We start from the raw sequence: 19986 nt of genomic DNA on the forward strand, positions 1-19986 counted from the left end.
TATGCTGAGGTTAATTGTTGATATACTGATGTTGTTCAGGAAAAAGAATGTTTGTTTTCAACATGCTCACACAGATTGACAAATATATGATAAGGTTATCTAAGAATTCTTGATATTCTAAGAGTGCGGTGTAGGTAATTTACTTATATATTACAGTCCAATCAGTCCTCTGTTACTTGTTAAGGTTTCACCAAAAATAAATTGTTCTCTGAGATGTCTGAACATTTAAATCTTTCAGCATGAAACTTTCCTTCTTTAACTTCTAATCAGGTTCTGTGCGAATTTTGGCAATTGACAAGGTTTCAATTTGCACTCTTATTTTGGTTCTCTATGACTTCTAGATTTATGGTTTTTACATTTCTCCTCTTTATACCTTACAAGTAATTCGTTTTTTTTTTAAACACCTTGATATTTAAGGTTCAACCCTTCTCTTATCTTGTATTAAGGTTTGCTAACAAATCTGGATATTTTAATATTCCTTGTTTAACCTTTAACATTCATGTTCTGTCCAAGGAGTTCTAGCTCAGTGGTAAACGCCGGTGCCTTTCAATCATAAGGTCCCGAGTTCGAGTCACTCCAAGATTAATGTATGTTGTCCAGTTACAGAGTTGTTGACAATTGACAATTCATAATCATGGACGTTAAATATAAATCTAAGAGACTGATTTCGGTCAGCTTGCGGCTTTGATAAGCCAATGATGGCTTCTTCGCGAGTTCCTGCTTTCATGAGCATACATGTTGCAGCTTTTTACAAGAGTACTTTTTCGTATTACGGTTCCCTAAGATATGTAAGGCTTAACGTTTTCCTTGTCTTTCCCTAATTGCAAGGTTCTCCTATATGTTTGGACAATTTTTAAGGTGTCAGGTTTCTCTCTATCTCTCTCTTACCTTATAGTTAGGTTCTCTAAGACTTCTGGGTTTTTCTCCAGTTCCTCTTTGAGCTCCTCAAAGCTAATTGTTCCACTACCGTCAGTGTCTGCGGCTTCGAATAAGGCCGATGATAACTCTTCCAGTTGGTGTTCGTCCAACTTTAAAGCACTCTCTTCCATACATGATTTCAAAACAGTCCCCAGTTCTTCTCGGTCAACAGATCCGTTTCCTGGAAGAAAAAAAAAACAGATCAATTTTATTTCATTTTAATGCTTGATACCAAAAAGGTTACGAATGGTACAGAAAATATGATTACTAAAACCTCAGTTATAGAGTTTAACTAAATAGAAGTTTCTTTTGAAACCATCCCGAAATTGGGTTGATTTCGAAATTTGAGAGAAGTTTATCTACTCTCTCTATACTTAAGTGATCGGTTGAGTTTCATTGCCAGATTTCACTTTGGCCAAGTTCACTCAAGTTACCAGTGCATCTTATTCCTGCAGAGTCTATGACGTATTTTCTCTCAACGTAGAAACATAGAGTGACATTGCTAGTAGCTTTGATGGTTATTATTAGCTACGATGTCGACTTTAGCCCAATTCGTGTACTTTTTTAAAGTGTTAGACTAGGCTGAGTGTAGTATATGTAGACTACAGGTTTAATGTATTTTTTGAAACATAATCATGCACACCAAGAGTGTTCTTAAATCCCTTTTTAATACCTTAAATGTAACAAAACTCACAACGTTTACAACAAGTTCACGACCGATAATGTTGCACGACGAAATCAACATTATAACCAGTGGTCACTAAAGTTATGTTTATATGACAAACGAAGATGATACTGCTACTCATACCATTACCACCGTGCATTCTAAAATCCCTGGTTATGTGCTAAGGGATAATACAACATCTGAGTATCTTATGGAGTAGCTAAACATCTCGAAAACTGGTTTTATGTCTTTTTTACTCTGCGTTACAAGGTTGGTGTATGGTTGTACATATTTATAGCTAGGTGTCTCAGCTTAGTGCACGAAAGAGTTGGGCGGGTATGGTTGGGGCGGGGGGGGGGTGGAATTTCTTATAAAGACTCTAGTTTAGAGCATTAACATCGTTCAATTCCAGAAACATTTTCATCACACTTTGTATGTTCATGAAATGATATCCTCTTAGTGGTGAATCGCCTTCATTTCTTCAGTTAAATATTTCAAGTGCTTACACTAGAAGATTGTAACTCTATAAAACTTTTGCTGTCCAACTTTCGAAACACACGTATGATAAAAATACCACATATAACTTAGAAATATATCACACCTTTTTAACGCATGCGCATAACTGGACATATACATCATATTACCAGTGGATCTTTTCCTTTCAAAATTCCAATTATACCGATTAATGACTTTTTATCCTTTACTGTTTTCCTCTCTGAGGCGTAAGGAACGTTTCATTGGTCATATTACTTGCTGCGGAATCTCATGATGGGTTTCTGAAAAACATTGATCAGTTCTTAACAAACAAGGTTTCTCTCTTGAAAGTCTCTGGGCAAACAAAACCAAACAGAAGCGAGGACTGAAATATGATATATCCACATGCTTGATTTATCATTGTTAATATAATGTAACTTATCATATGTCTTGTCATCCCCCCCCCCAAAAAAAAAATATGAGTATTTCAGAATCTTCGTTGTTGTTAGTATAGATTGCGACTTTTTTTTTCTTTTTAAAAGACAGAAAGAAAATAATTAAAAATAATGGAGACATGGATTTCGTTTTAGTACCGGGGTATTCAAATAAGAAAAAAGGTGTATCTTAAAAATGCTGTAGAATTGATCTTTGATTACATTATAATCTGATATGCAAGCGTGTAGACATTTGAGAACGTTCATACGGAACTCTGAGTATTTGAAAGTGAAAATATACCAATGAAAGATCTTCCCAAACAGTCACTAACAAACGTATTATGTCTGGATTAAAATAAACTATAACTTCAAATTTTCAGACAATAAATATTATAAAGTTATGAGAAATATCGATGTTGTGTAATTATCTAACATCCGTTCTCTCTTTGGACTACTGTTTCTTGTGTATGATTTTATTTAATAAACATAAAGTTAACTTCTCGAGAAACACCAATGTGTGTTAACTCTTATTTAGTTATTAGACTAAATAACATCTACTATTGATATTTCAGGACACGGATTGCTCAAACAAGATGCCTTCCTCATCCAAATCATTTATAGAAAATGTCAATTATCATCATTAATTTCATGCTTCACTGATTAAAATCAAACAATTGTACTTTGTACGGTACAACCTGTACATGTAACGATACTTGTGACGAACACACACTGTTTGACTAACCAATGAACAATACCTTCATCCACGTGCAAATTATCTTTAATCTATATATATGAAAGTCGTGTTTTTCATTGCCAAATGTTTAAACAGGACAAAAAACGAAAAGAAGTAGAAGATAGAAGCCTGGCAAAGCCAACACAGATAGTACAAATTCCATTCGTGGTTTCGCTGAATTGGTATTCCAAATAAAGCAGTTGTTACTGCAAACAAATGGATTACTTTTTCTACAACAAATTGCGATATCACCATTTCTAAAAATACAGCAACAAAAAACACTACAATTTTCTTGGACCACCTTCCGAACATCATTAATCTAAGTGGCAGTGATCAATTAATTTCTTTTACATTAAATTCTACTTCTTCTGCTGGTCATCTGTTAAATTCTTGAGATAAAGTCAACAATAAGTCAGAGGAGGATGAGGATGATGAGGAGGAGGAGGTTACTTTACTTCGCTGATATCAAGACACTGAAGGTTGACTGGCACCACGTAATTCAAATGAAATTACATTACGAACCATTAGAAATGCCTAATTTAAAATTTCCGGCATTTGGATTTCCGGTGAAGGTGTATTTAAAACTGTTCTATTGAAGATTAAAATATCGTTAAATTCAGCATAAGACAGTATCTGACCTTATGATTAATAGATGACGTCAACATATAGGAACTTAGTGATGCAATGTCTTGACTATCAAATCAGAACAATACAGAAATTTCCTAATCCTTTATAGTTGCTTCAAGTTGCCATTTTTTGACCGGTTTAGAATTAATTTGATCAATTATGTCTACAGTTCAAGGTGGATTGAAAGTTCATTTCATCATTTCAGAGCTACCATTACTTTAAAAGTTTTTTTTAAGAGATCTTTTGGTTCAATTGACATATCTCTTTTTTAAGCTAGTTTACTTTTATTCCAGACAGCATGATAAGAATGGTTATTGAAACTACTTCTGCATGGTAATGACTCGTTGATGAGATGTACTTAGGCTTTCTTCCATGTAGATTTTACATCTATAAGTGTTCGTTATTGAAACGTCATCTGAGAATATAAGGGTACCTCACAGCCTCTTCAAATGTGAATTTCGTTACTTCAAGGATGGTACTTTTCAGGTTTTACGTGTTCTTGTAGGTTTGATATGTTAGAAAGAAATGGTTAATCTAACACCTTTTCCTTTTTGGCAACCAGGGCAAAGTACGGATTTGTATATTGTAAGTTCGCGATGGATGACGCAATAGGCTACGTGGATGCTATTCAACGAAAATGATAGTATAAACAAGCAAAAAATATATATATAAAGATAAAAAAAAGATATATAAAATGACGTATATGTATCGTCATGTTTCATTTTCACCGGATCCAAAATATTTATTGATTATTTACATATGAAAGGTTTTCCATGTGCTTTGGTGAAATATAAGTACACAAGGACTCATTCGGGAATGTTGCGGAGAGTGATATGTGTAGGTATTGATATTATACATTTCAACTGTAACCTTTATCTGATAACCACAGTCAATATTTCACTAATAGCATACGGAGATACACTTTTCAAGGTCTGTTGACTGAGATGGAGATGAGAATGGTATGACGGGTGGTAGTATTTTTTTTTTATTCAAACAACTATTTTAGCTTTCAAATATCACAGTAGGCCTAAACTTTCAATCGACTTCAATATAAACTCCCATGGCGTGCTTTGAAGTCTCCCGTTCTTTCTTGATAATTGTTTGATGTATATTATTATTCTTTCTCGACCTATTGCAAATCATTCAAACGTGGTGGTAAAATCAATGCTTTTATACTCCATACGTACGGTAAGGTTCATGTGCAAACACGATTCACTTCATGAAAGCTTTCACCACCACCCATTTCAGAATGTAGTTTTGCATAGGATACTTACACGTCCCACTTCATCTGGTTGTCAGAAAAAGAAAATTTAAAAACTTCTCAAAGAGTGACAGATAATATTTTGAAGACAAATATATACCTTTAGTTAAAAGTCTTCATATTTTAGGTATGACAGATCGTTGTAAAATTCAGGTAAATGTTCCATCAGAACTATACACCCAAAAACCAATAAGTGGGTGAAAAATGATCTCTTGCCTCAAAAATTACTGTTAATAGTAACTTTTCTTACAATTTTATCAATCACTGATTTAAAATTTTTAATAGTCGATATCTTGCAGCCTGGATTGGATATAGAGACATTACATCTGGCACACAAATAACCATTGTATCAGCTTTTGAACACTATTGCCTTGTTCTTTAATTAAACACAATATAAGTGATTTAATTGTAATTCATTCTTTAAATCCTTCTTCTTTTTTTCTTGTATTTTAAATATTTACTCGTAAGAATGAACAAAATTCATGCAATGAAATACAATTTTTTTTCTAGTTTGTATCTTTCAACGATAAAACTTCGGAGCAACGAAATGGACTCTTGTACTGTTTGATCAACATATTACACAGTTAGGTTATAAGTTGACAAAGTCTCGGATTTCATTCAAAGAGAATTAGTATGATATTCTACGGTCGTTGACATCTTAAGTAGCAACAACTATGAATTAAGCATCATGTTTTAAATTTTTTTCCTATTTTGGTTTGGTCCAAGGACACCGAAATAAATTTTCCTTCAAACGTATTCCGATTTCATAAGTTTGATATTGTATCAATGCGTTATTCATATCTTTATATTTCAAATTTTTCCCTTGAGCATTTCGGCGTGCATTTTTAAACAGTAGGATCAAGTTGAAACTAATGTTACAAGTGTGCTCATGTTTCGTATACTAGCAAAACCAGACAGCAGTTACTATGTGTAATAATTGAAAAAAACTATAATCTAATTATCAATACTTGTCGAATATTTTCAGAACAAAATGATTGGATAAAGTAAAACGATTAATTATTTTTTATTCCTATTTTAATAAACATCCGATTCTTTTACTCTTCATAAATCTTGAGCAATACTTAATTCTTTCCCTCGTTGTTTGCCTAATATTGCGTACTCATTATTACAATTAGACATTGAAATGAATAAAATATATCTTAAATTCCAATCATTCCTCAAAATTGTGACGCACACTCTGACGATACCTGCTGATATTATTGCAATAAACTAGTTTGCTTTAGATGATGCAATCATACTCGTTTCGCTTTAAAACATCTGCGCATGCGCATTGCTACAATATCATACCATAAACACCATACTCTATAGTGAGATGACGTTTAATATGCAAAGAGATGTTCCGGTTGCAGACAATTTAGCATGTATTTTAAAGAGCAATAAAAAAAAATATATAAAAAGAATCCACACGGTTAGTTGAAAATTCCATCTGACTAGTTTAACCTCACTTGATATATTGTTAATAAAATTTAACCTATTTTTTTTCTGATAAAGACACCCCCACTTACTTCAAGGTGTGGATTTGTATAGATGGTCTGTGATTTCGTTAAACGTTATATTTTCCTATCATAATTGTGTTGGTCAATACGTCATTGACATGTGATACATTCATATATTTGCTTAGCTGTCAATGTTCTCTGTTTATAGAAGTTCATCAAAATGGTAACTTTTTGTTGAAGTATTATAGTCTTTCGTGTATAAATGAGATAAATATTCAAAAGAAAGAAAAAACAAAACAAAACATGTAGAGCTGAATTACCATGATGATAACATATACCCTCCACTGTTGCCAAGTACGTTTGCAATGAATCACCAAATTGAAAACTTCCTATCTTCGCCATACAAAACAAGCATAAAAATTCTCCAGGAAAAGTTTTACGCAATGAACCTCAGGCACCGGAAAACCCCTTGAAATATTTTAGAAACTTCTCCACATTTGCTATAGCTCAGGTAAAAAAACTTGTCCATAAGATGATCACTTGACCACTGAGGCTATGACCACAGTATTTGCAATCGATAAATGATTAAAGATTACACGGTGACCTATGTAATACATACCTCACCATTGCTAATCCAAACAACAGGACGGGAAATCAATGATACCTAGATCGATTTTACCCTACGAGCTGGTCACTTTATGATTCGGACAAGGAAAAAGACCTACATTCCTCACCTTTAATATATATTAATGAACACTTGTGTGAAGGTCAATTTTTGTTGTTTGCTGTAACTACTAAAACCCTTTCAAAATTTCTATAATAGAAGAGCAATATTTGGTGTCTGCGGCGAAAGTTTGCAATCATGCTGTCGCAGAAATGTTCTTTGTACTATTATTGTTAAAAGGACATTAGACATGAGGAAAATATCATTTTTATAAATATGTATCTCAATCCTGTCAGAATAAATAAAAAACGCTTTTGCTCATGACTGTAAATTTGTAAATGTCGACGGAATCTATGTTCACTAGTTCGTGAATAAACTGTTCACGCCAAATCGGTCACGGATGACTTGACTGCAAGCGACATTTAACGAATCATGCAGAAAATTGATGACTTAAATGCAAGCTCTCATACCATCAGTATCAATTGACAGTAATTTGTATCTGAGGTGACTTGCACTTTTTTACTGTCTCACATATATGCATGAATTCGTTATTTAGAAATGATTTTATTATTAGAAATAATTTTGATCCAATGAAAAAAATATTCTTCTTGTCTAATTGCAATTCAAGGATTTATGATTTGGTCCTCATAAAACTTGACACACACACATACGACGACGAAGAAGATTGACTGCTGATATATTATTGGACATATGACGAGTGTCACGTGCGTCACTAAATTATACATATTACCTGCAGACCGGCAAATTTTGTGGTCACTTTCTCAGTCAATCTCGAATGATGACATGTTGAATTATGAAAACCGCCATGACAAGAGATGAAAACAAAAACAGATTTTTTGTTTTGTAGATTGATTTGTGAATAATTCAAGAGCGCCATTATGTGTCAAAAATGTCAAATATAAACCCTAATGAGATTTCTATATTATTTATCATTCCATGGTTGTACACTGTTGGTGATTTAGTTTTGTAACGTTAACAAACGATTCTTTTGACATTAGAAAGTATTAACCACAACTATGATTTCATTTCTTAAATGTTTTATGATACCTTTTTAAGGTACGTCACGACTATTACGTCATAGTGAATTTTCACTTGGCTACGATTAACTGTTAAGAAGGGAAAACAAGAATAATAAAACGCAGACCCTTTACACCAAATTGTGGCATATCTGGCCTATATATATATTGCCGTTGATAAAAAAAATTCATCATGTTGAATTGCTGACGAAATGCGAACTCCCCTAGGTCATTCTCACATTTGTCATATAGCCAGCAGGTGAACTATTAGCCGTTTTGGCTGATATTACAACAAGCAGTATGAAACCTGAATTTTGAAGCGTAAAAACCACAAAAGTCATTCTAATCTTTCATATTCAGTTGGGTTTGATTGACATAATTATTACAAGGACGAACGTTTTTGTTTTGTTTGTTTTGATGATCTTCATAATTTATTTCAGTATTAAGTTTCCTCTCTCTCTAATCAAGATGTCACTTCACTGTGTTGGTCAAGGTGATGTTATTCGGGAACCGAGATTACTTAATTGACCAATGTGAAAGGATTGACTTAAAGTGATATTCTACAAACTTCTGCAAACGTAACGTTCGATTATGGCAAAGCTTTCTTATCACTGGTATTATCTTATAAACGAGATAAAGCAATATTTCATCTTTTTAAAGCAAATGTGTCGATGCACTCACTTTGAACATTATTTTTAAGCAGTTGTGAAGGGATATAGATTCACATGTCTGGTTTGATATGGTCATACGTTTCTTTCTAACAGTGGCGAAGATTATCTCAGATATTGCAGAAAGTGTGTCATAAAGTTGTTGTTTTTTTCGTTTAAATGACACAGACAAGGTTATGGCGATAATAAGATGTCTATCTTTGCCAATGGTTGGATTTATCATTGCTATTGTAGTCCTTAAAAGTACAAGTGATAACGAGACTACTATTTCACAATGTGGATTTCAATATCTTTTTCCGTCTTAGGTAATCCCTACTCCTGAAGGGTGTCCACTATACTTTCAGCTGTTTAATATGTAATTTATATAGCCTATGTTACTTCGTCTGTTTAAAGTACAAAGTCCTCTGAAAAAGTCCACCCATTAAAAATTGTCCTTAACTCTCACTGTATACGAATCCATAATTTAACTATTTTTATTGGAAATTAATCATATCACTTTAAAATTGCTATTACCCTCTGCCATATATGAGAATAAAGTGTCAAAGGAACTAACCTGGCAGTTACACTTGAAAAGCTTTACATACGTAAATTCAAGTGACCATGAGGCAGAGAAATATTTTGTTACATATCTCCTTGAATATACCGACGCCCACTTTACCTATGAACATAAAAATCGAATACCCCCGGGAAAAGCTTTTAATCACGGTGTTTTTATAATATCCATACTCCACACATCACATGGGAGTTCTCGAGGAAGGAAAAGATCACCATTTACAGCGTGAGCGATTCGTATTTGAGGAGTTCCTGCCAAACGTAAGAGTCCTTCTTTAGTTACAAGGCAACTCGACGGTTTTTACAGAGGCAGAAATCCCTTAGATGATTTATATCCTCCATATGACAGACTGAGGGTAGCATGAGGGGGTGAAGGAGGTCTTGCCCCTAACGTGCTGTCAGAGGTAATGGAGATGACATCTCAATGGGATATGTATCGGGGTAACACTTTAAACGCACCACCATGTATCGGCAACGCAGAGAAATGTTAAACAGTTTGGGAGATAATTCATCTTCTATGGATGAACTTTTCCTTTCATCGAAACGACTGACCTCTTCCTGTGATATTTGAAGAATTCACTTAAACAAAAACATGATCATTTCTCATTTTATTAGAAAAAGAAAAGGACGGTCTGTGTTTGAGTGAAGGTATCTCAAATATCTAAAAGAAAAAAAGTCAATATTTCTGTTGGTTTCATTCTCTGACACTATAAACTGTTGGACACGTTGGACACGTATATATTAAGCGATCCTGCCATAACAGTATGCGTACATTGGAGAGTGTATTGTCTCTTATAAGATTTTAAAGAGTGGTCAACAAATTGCTACCAAGTTCTGATGTAAATTTGATGTGATGCAATGTGCTATGATTTTATCTGGTACGATACGATACGATATGATATGATGTGATATGAATTATATGTATGAATGAATGAAGCAACTTCTATATTGAATAAAAGTGTTTTTATTCGTGGCACAGGGTAACACACATTAGACAAAATGTGGACTGAAATTGGACAAAGAATAATAATTAATTTATGTTAAATGTATTAGAACATAAATATTATATTGCTTTCAAAGTCATAATAAGAAAGGTGTAGTAAAATTAAAACCATATTCAAAGACGCATAGAGATATGTTCAACTATTCAAGTTTTGGTAAGAATATCCCTTCTCAAAACGAAAAAGTATAAACATCTCTCTTGTGCCTCTGTCTACTTGTCTATGAAATGTCAACCTTATTTGAGTTTTGCGTTTCAAAATTATGAGAAATCCTTCCCATATTGTTACAGTTATACTTCGCAAAGAAATCGTGCAACAGGAAAAATACTCAATCTGGTTAATCTGAATATTTCCTCCCTGTGATCTCTCGAGACCAGATTCACTTAGTTAGGATTTTGAGATCGATACGAATTACCTAGTCGAGGTTCCGATGGGGGTGGGCACAAATTTTTAGGACAAACGTTTCATGTATCAAATTTTAAAGCCTATACATTATGAATTACGTTTCATATTGTGTTGCCTTAGGTAAACTAGACATTTTGCGCTATTTGATAACCGCAGTAGTGCAGCCGTTACTTTACTATAACATCTCTTATAAGAATTTTTGTAAATCTGATGATCTGGCGTGTTTTCCCTTTTTTCTTCTTTTTTTACTTCTTGTCTTTAACTTATTCTTATTCAATGGTTTTTAACTAGGCATATACATTCAAGGTTATGTGTCTAGCTTTTGTCCTCATATTTTTACGTTGAAATGAATATTTACAGGACTATATGACATAGATTCAGAATATAAGAAATATTTAGTAAAAAGAATTTCAAATGAGAAGCAAAAATGAAAACTTTATATTTCTTATGATGTCAAACAAAGATAGGATAACATGTTTCTTATGACAGGCAGGTTAATTAAGTCAAAATAGTTCATAATAAGGGCCTTAACCTAAGAGTTATCCAGTATGAGTATGTTTCAGTTCATATTTGTGTCTATTACTCTCAGTTTTATACAACTCAGAGTAATTGCATTCTCGTTTGTACTGACAGAATTGAGGAATTTCTTGTTTCTTCGTGCAGTCCAAAGACTAAATAATTGAACTGTTTGGAATTATTTTCTAATAATTGCCAATTCGTGAAATAAAAGAATATAAGAGTAAACATATTAAGTTAGTAAATTGCTAAGTTAACAACCGGAAATAACTCCACAGTTCACTCTGAGGGTTTTCAACACGTATATAATCTCTCCCTACGTTATGCGTACTAACAAAGTCTTATCTCTCTATCAAGGTCAAATTTGCGACAAATTTATTATTGCCGACTAAGTGATGGATAAAACTATATTCTGTTACCGTGGAGGATTTTAGCAAACCAAGTCGCGTATTATGTTTCCTAAACACCACTACGATATTCGGATTCTCCATGCATTAAATTGCCGAGCTTAACTTCTTATATCTCCAAAATAAATTATTCGCCGAATAGATGGTGAGGTAGTCACGTGATTTCATGCTAAGTAGAAGGAGCCAGTAACCAGACAGCTTTTATCAACACTCAGATGAGCAAGTTTTTATGCAAATTAGTAAAACTTTCGACTTTTTCATCAATAATGCGCTTTATCCTTACATAAAATTGAAAAAAAAATAAAAAGAATTTTAATTTAACGTACGAGTGAAACATGACAAGTGGGAGTATTGAGGCCAGTAGTGAAAGTGATGACAGCTTAACACATCATGGAAGTAATTTAAAACCGTGCTTTAAGTGTCTATAGGCTTTGCGTGGTAAGTGTTTAGAAAAGTGTTGTAACTCTTTTTTATGAGGGACATATTTTTAGATTTAGTAACGTGTATGACGACTGCAATTATGTGACCGTGTGGATTGACTAAGACAAATGATGCAGTCGTTTTGTAAAAGTTTCGGTTCTTACTTGACCTTCGTGCGAGGTGACACTTGGCTAAGCCTCATCAACTTCACAGAGACATTGCAGAGACACGGGCAAACACAGCTGTCACGAACTAGCTAAGACCTCAGGCGATAACAAAAATTCAAGTACAACCTTCCAATGGTCACTTCATGAAGAAAACAAATTAAATCGTAAATTGGTAACTACAGACTAAACACAGACCGATTTGGTTTTAGAGGGCTAAGAAAAAGCAAAACAAAAAAACATATGTAAACGGATGGAATGTTGTACGGAGGATATCACCTGTTACATCGATAACAACCAGCATGAGACACATTTATGAATTAAGACAGATTTCAGATATCGAATCGTTACTTGACGTGAATATCCTCAACGTTAAACACGTGACAATGAAACATTTCTGCAAGCATCGGTAATTTGATAGAAGCATATAGCATTGCAATGAGTCTGCAATATACATGATCATTTCTTAGTCTGTCTAGGAACGCATCTACTTAACTAAATTACCTTGTAGTAATGAAATGAAATCCATATGTGCGACTGATCACATTTGACGACGGTTGTCGTTCTGTAAGACGTCTCAAAGAGACAAAGTAACGTTATTTCTCTGTGTTATTGTTTCATATGATTGTTATAGCTTGCACGGAATATAATTGGTCCAAACTTAATCGATCAATTTCATTGATCAATTAGGACAAGCAAGTTTAGGAATTATTGGGAAGCAAAATAAAATCTGGCACAAATATGTTCCATTTCTTAAGGTAACAGAATAATTAAATGGAGCAGTAAGAAAGTGAGAGGCGATGGTGTCATAATTGCTCTACGTTCAAATTGTATTTGAGAATTTTAAGGCTTAACGTTCCGGGTTTTTTTCACGGACGGACTTTTGTTCATATATCAACTTGACACTTATATGGCTAACTCAAGGCTGATTGACAGTAAACTTATTTGACTGACTAAACCTTACTGATTCTACCCTGGAGTGGATTATAGTATAGCTTATCTGTGATTTAATTGACGCAAATGGTTTTACAAATGCTTCGTTTTACTTTCATAATCTTCTTGATAAGTTATCCTTAAAATCTGGTACATTTGAAACGTTTACCTAGCTGCCTTCACTTTAGGTTACCTAGGTTCACATTATCTAGATTTTATCAAAAGGCAACACTTTAATATACAAATATTTTTCCTCCTAAATACATAATAACAACAACAAAAAACCCAGCTGAATTGCCGCTATTATGGCATCATTAACGTTAATGTTGCCAGATGAATTCACACAAATACCAGTAAATTTGAATTAAAAAAACCCCGTATGTTCACCTTACATGTGACATGCTGATGACATGCAGATGCTGTAAGTTTCCATGACTTTGTATTACACAATCAATTTCAGCAACCGTAATAATATCTCTTATTGAGACAATGCTTAATTACTTCATTTACTTTATGAGTTTCATTTCGTTTTATCCAGTATATACCGTAACTGAATGTAAACACAGATGGTGTCTACCAGGATTGCCATTCAAATCATGTTCTTGTCTTCCAATATCTCTGTCTGTATATGTGATGATAAATTTCTATGGTAAAGTGTTTAATAAGATCAATCGGGAACGTCTGGAAATATAACATTATAACAATCTCAATCACTCTATGCATGCCTGTGGTATATATATACGAATGAGAGTATAAACCAGAAATACTTTTTCTTCTCTCTTCTTCACTATACTGCAGTGCGGAGAATCCCCAACTGATTGATTTTCCAACCAAAGTGTATATACCAACTCAACAGAGGTGTAATCAAACGAAGCAATCGTATCACGGAATACCCTAATAATCTCCCTTAGTAAAGTCTTGAGGTTATGATTAACGGAAAAGCCAGATAATAATTCTGAAGGGAGAGTTGTCTCCGCTTATTTGCTTGTTCTCAATGTCAAGTTTGCGAAAGAAGGGAGGCGTCATTCTTTGGTATACTCCAAAGCCAAATTAAACTTGATTCCCCAGGGCAAGAATGACTGGGTAACAAACAGAAAAGACATTTTTTTTCCGGCAAACTTGTCGTTACGATGCGATTGTTTTAGTATCTTAATCTGCTAAGTTTAATATTGTTATAAGGAAGGGGGAAAGGAACCGAATTGAAGTTGATGTATATTGAAGACATTAAACGTGAACGAGAAAGCAAATGTTATTAAAGCACTTCACATTATATACTTTGTGATTAGAAATGATCCATAACTCCTTTGAGATTTCTAGGATTAAATTAAACATAGCAGTTTCAAGTGAAATGATATATGCCAAGGTTCAATCAGACTTCCTGCAGTCTTTACAGAATATACAAAGTCACTATATAATAATACAAGTCATATGAATATAGTTTGGAATGCGTGTGAAAGATTATCACGTACGTCAATGCCTTAAGATAACACAACAACTTATAAGGTTGAGATAACTGAAACTATTTCGGCGCAAGGCGTTTAATTGTAGACTCATTATAAAGACCAATGCAACCTATTCTATCTAACTCATAGACCAAGATGTCTACCATTAAAAAAGAATAAAAATAAACAGGACAGTGACCTTTCTGAACTTACTTCCGGTATTGTTATGATTACAAATGCTTGTTAAGTGGTGTGAATAACCTCGGTTCTTGGGTTTTACCATCAATTGAATATTGAGATTCTATATATTAATCCATATAACATAACGATACCTATACATCCCACCACGTTGTGTATAACTTGCTTGCTACTGTCGAATGACGTACAGGGATATACAACACACATACACACAAGACGTTATAACTGCAAAACAGTGTTAACAATAACTACATACAATGAGCCCGACAACTGATTAAGGTTTTTTTCAGTCTCTGAAACATCGGGATCCGGGGTCTCCTTTCTCGTCCCTTCCCTTCCCTACCCCCACCCTCCCCTCCCTCCTCATCTCCTTTTGCTAAAACGAATTATATCCACACACAGTCATTGATGGTCACCAAAAATAACTTCATCTTAATACAAATTACTAATTTTTCTACAGTGTAACTTCGCTCATTATCACATATATTAACTTAAACACCAGTAGTAAGTTTAACGTTACCGTATACCCCAACGCAGATGTAGATAGTCTATACTCTACTGATAAAAATCGACATCACCAATCTGCGTCTCTGGTATAGTTGTAAACAAACGTTAACATGTGTAATGTGGGGGTGGTATATGACAGTCCTGTGAGATAGTGTATGCATAATATAGTGTTGAATATATACAATAGTATTTCTATTCGTAAGGGATTGTTATAGAGATTGGTGCCTCCACGTTTGGCTTTCGCGTACCTATAGGGTTCTGTTTTCAGTGAAGCTTGATAAAAAACCAACAAATTTTTTTTTTACCGTAATACTTTGTACGTTTTCAAGAAAGCAGCATGTTCCTATTTGCAAAGAATAAAACTGGTCAGTTTGTTGTTTTACAATGTCACTATCTTTTAGTCTTCATTATCAGAGTCTCTCTATGTTTGTAATAGTTGTAAGTAAAAAAAAAAACAGAAGGCGAAAGAAACCAAAACCTGTCAAACAAGGGCCTCGATGTACTTGACTGTTACCTCGAGTTTTGTCAACGACATGTTTTAAAGATCGAGGCCTCGGCGTCGCTTGCGCCCTCCATTTGATCAGCGGTATACCGTTAATATTCCCACAAGTGATTATTGTATGGTCAACCGTCAGATACACTCTACTGATATTGTATACGAACAAGGAATGAGTAAAAATGCCGAGGGGAACTCTTACCGTCAACATCGTAAACTTTGAACAGGAAACGTAATTTGTCCACGGGATCTCCCTTCGTTAGCAAATGTAGACCATCAAGTAACTCGTCAAGGGAAATATATCCACTTCCATCGGCGTCGAATTGGGCGAAGAATCTCTCAGCAAAAAAAGACTATGGGGAGACCACAGAGAGAAGGATTACAATAGATTTAACTCTGTATCTGGCTAGGTTAATTAAATGACATCTCTATATATGAACGAGTTGAGTTAATCAAGGATGAAACAAATAGGTATATTGTACGTTGTATAGGAATCATTAATTTAGTCTGAACGCGTCTCAAATCGAGTATTTCGTGACCCTTAATGAATAACCTTTTTTTTTACAATTTCTTATCACAAGGTTGTAATTTTATTTAATAGTCAGAATACATAGTCAACGTTCACTAAATGTGGAGAATTAACGTGGTATAAATTACATGTTTAAATGATCGTACAATTTGATGGTGTTAAACCGATTCACATCACAAAGTGATAGGGTAACTGACAAATTGGACGAGAGGCAATTGAAGGGTAACAGATATAAATGATATTTGGGGAAGAGGGCAAAAGGGGTCATAGACCTACAGCATCATCGTGGTAATAGGTTTAACATAACACGATAATCAATTTCAAAGTACAAGAGGCATTCCTAGGATTTTACAATATGTTCAAATTGACAAATAGATAAAAACAAATATATACAATCATTCTAACTTGTATCGATTCTCTACCCTATCTCAATTCCAATGTGTTTCTCTCTTGACACTGCAGTTTTATGATAACAGTATCAGAATTAAGTACTGAACTGATGTGTATTGCCATTTAGAACCGGACGGCAAGCACGGAAAATCGATTTCAAAATCATATTAATTTTGTCCACAGGAAGACTTTTCTAGCCACTGTTTGCCTTAAACGATTTGTCTTATAAGAAGCAGAATTGAAGAGTAAGATAAAAGACAAATATCTAAATGGGTTTTGAATAACTCATTTAGTGCTCCTTCTATACAAATAATAAATGATAATGGTCACTTTATGTCGTTACAAAGATAAACATGATTTTCTTACTGATTTCAAAATAAGAGTAACTCACCTCTTTGACACCGATTGCTCTTTTAAATTCATCTAAATCTATTTGTCTGTCCTCCCCAGCAATCGTTGAAAATTGCGTCTCGGCCCATGCTAGCCATTTGGCCTCTTCATCTATGGCGACATTTCCAACGCTAGATGCTCTACTTCTGGGCATAGAATATTCCAAATTCTTCAAAGACAGATAGTTCGGATCTTCCTCCATTGCCGGAAGTGACGTAGATAACGAATGATTATCACTTTCGGTGTCTTCAAAAGCAGGATTATCGATGCATTCAACTGCAGGATCAACCGACGAAGTTTCATCCACCCAGACTTCCTTTGATATGGTAGGTACCTCTTGCGAATTCTGAAAAGAAACGAAAATGCAGAGAGTGTTTGTGATTCGGTCTTTGGTATTGCATGTCAAGACATAACCTGGCTGCAGGTGGAAGAATACAACTGTAATGTTGTATATATCATAGGTAACACACAATCAGTGAATAGAATGGATGGGAAGGGAGCAGGGGCAAGGGATCAGGGGCAAGGGATCAGGGACATAGGATCAGGGACATGGGATCAGTGACAAGGGATCAGGGACATAAGATCAAGGACATGGGACCAGGGACATGGGATCCGGGACAAGGGATCAGGGACAAGGGATCAGGGGCAAGGGATCGGGGACATGGGATCAAGGATCAGGGACAAGGGATCAGGGATATCCAACTAAGATAACTCTGTTCAGATCATTATTCAGAACATATTTACTTTCCAAAGACGCCCAGGGAAAACCTGTCAGAAAATCTTGTCAGCTAGACCAATTTTTACATTCTTCATTTTTCCATCAACTTATTATGAAAATGAGAATAAGGTATTTGTCGCCCATGTTTTTCATGGCCCTCCATATCGTCCCGGGCCCCCTGTTTTGACCCCGGACCCCGATGTTATCACATGGTGCTGTATAGGTGACTCGAGGTCATTACTCCAGTGAAAGAGGGACATACGCTCTTATATATAAATCACAATTTACAAATATTAAACTTTGCGAATGGCAAAGTATGGACGACAGTCAAATGTGATATTCATCTAAGAGGCAAAACGATAAATTAGAGAAAGTAATGAAGAGAATGTACACTGGCACTTATGGCATCATTTTTTAGAAATTTCATCGATATTTTTAAGTTACGTTAAAATTTAGTGTGACCCCAGGTGTATATAAATCTATTACACAAGGGCACACTGTTGCTTATATATTATTTCCGCTGCATTAAATCTCAAACTGTGTATTTCGGTAGAGAGAGTGGTTTTATTATATTTAATGGTCGTTGTAAAGTAACGTTGTCAGCATTGGAACTATTAGGCAAATAATTCATCGTCAATTTGGAAGTGACAGATAATAGTCTATACCGAGATACAAAATATACATAGATAGAACAATCGATTTATTTTCAAACAGATATCACTCAGTTTGGCGAATATTATTTTATGCATTTAGATTCGGAGGTTAAGCGTTTCCATTTCCTTTCTTTCTTTCAGTTAGTGCAACAGAGTGTTTTGGCATGTATATGCCGAGGAAAGGTTTTCAGTGGCGTTGAAAGCTATCAAGAAATGATGTGCAGAAAATGTGTCTTCACCTGAAGATTTTTTTTTATTTTATGCCATGATGAATTAGATGAGATATTGGAAATTTCGACTATTTGACGTCAAAATTTCTCCTTTGTTTAAAATGAAAGACTTTCAGTGATTCATTTTTTTTTCAAACGTTTGAGGGAAATATCGAAAATTAAAATTTTCTTGATATATATGATACATACAAATGATCATTTGTTTGCCTGTCACTCCTTTTACAATTTACCCAGCTGAATGATTGAGCATTACCGTGGAGTACACTAGTTATAAAGTGGGGGTGGGTGGGGAGTGGGGAAAGCCTCCCCACTTTTCAGAGTGGGGTTCAGATGCCTACTCTGCCACATTGCTCTTACGTCTAACATATACGACAACAAAGCCTAGATAAAAAAAAACTGTAAAAAATGTATGATTCACATATTTTCTTTAAGTAAGCTGACATGATTAATGTCCTAGTTACATTTTAGTCAACAAAAAGTAAAGTATGATCAATACTCTATGATACTGACAGCATATTTCAAAAGGCTTCTATACTGTTCGATTGAGTTAGCAGATGCTGCATTACCGCCATTAGGCTTAAATACCACTTTCAATATATGCAATGGCTAGACTACTTCGAAAGACACAAAATTAGGTTAACATGCATCACGTGGAATTTCCCTTCCTTTTTTTTGATTTTCATCTGTTGAACTCATTCTTATATGTTTCTTCAAGGGGAAGATATTCTTTAGGGAATAATCAGAAATGAATCGCCTGACACTAATGTATATGAGGCGTATTTAATTTTCATCTTTTTTCTTAAGAAGAAACTCATCTTTTCTTTGTGTGTCGCCAATATTTTACATCTGTTTCAATAGAAACTGGTATAGCAGTCTCGTAGGCATTTCCTCGCCGTTATTTTATATCATTCCCAATGCTTTCAAACACTACTTGTATTCTATCATTTACAAGTCTGTCGGAATCAATAAAATCCTTGTCCACGCAACGATCTAACAGGGCATTATAACGTTGCAACCTTATATCACTACTCTGTTCGCTTCTATGAATCTGTTAAACGGGTCTTAAGAACAACTACCAATGTCTTTAACTTTTTTTTT

General features: G+C 34.5%; 1 protein-coding gene across 8 annotated transcripts in view; it reads right to left on the reverse strand.

Annotated features, from left to right (window-relative positions):
- The window catches only part of LOC139966486 (NADPH oxidase 5-like), a 193466-nt gene that overhangs the window by 67108 nt on the left and 106372 nt on the right, over positions 1 to 19986 (reverse strand). For all 8 annotated transcript variants that reach the window (XM_071969541.1, XM_071969538.1, XM_071969537.1 and 5 more), the window contains 3 exons: positions 17289 to 17633; positions 16181 to 16331; positions 889 to 1099 (listed from right to left, as the gene is read on the reverse strand). In XM_071969541.1, the coding sequence (XP_071825642.1) occupies positions 889 to 1099; positions 16181 to 16331; positions 17289 to 17489 (563 nt within the window). In that variant the 5' untranslated portion in view covers positions 17490 to 17633. The remainder of the gene's footprint in view (positions 1 to 888; positions 1100 to 16180; positions 16332 to 17288; positions 17634 to 19986) is intronic.

Source organism: Apostichopus japonicus, chromosome 4 (assembly GCF_037975245.1).
Source record: "Apostichopus japonicus isolate 1M-3 chromosome 4, ASM3797524v1, whole genome shotgun sequence".
Lineage (NCBI taxonomy): Eukaryota > Metazoa > Echinodermata > Holothuroidea > Aspidochirotida > Stichopodidae > Apostichopus > Apostichopus japonicus.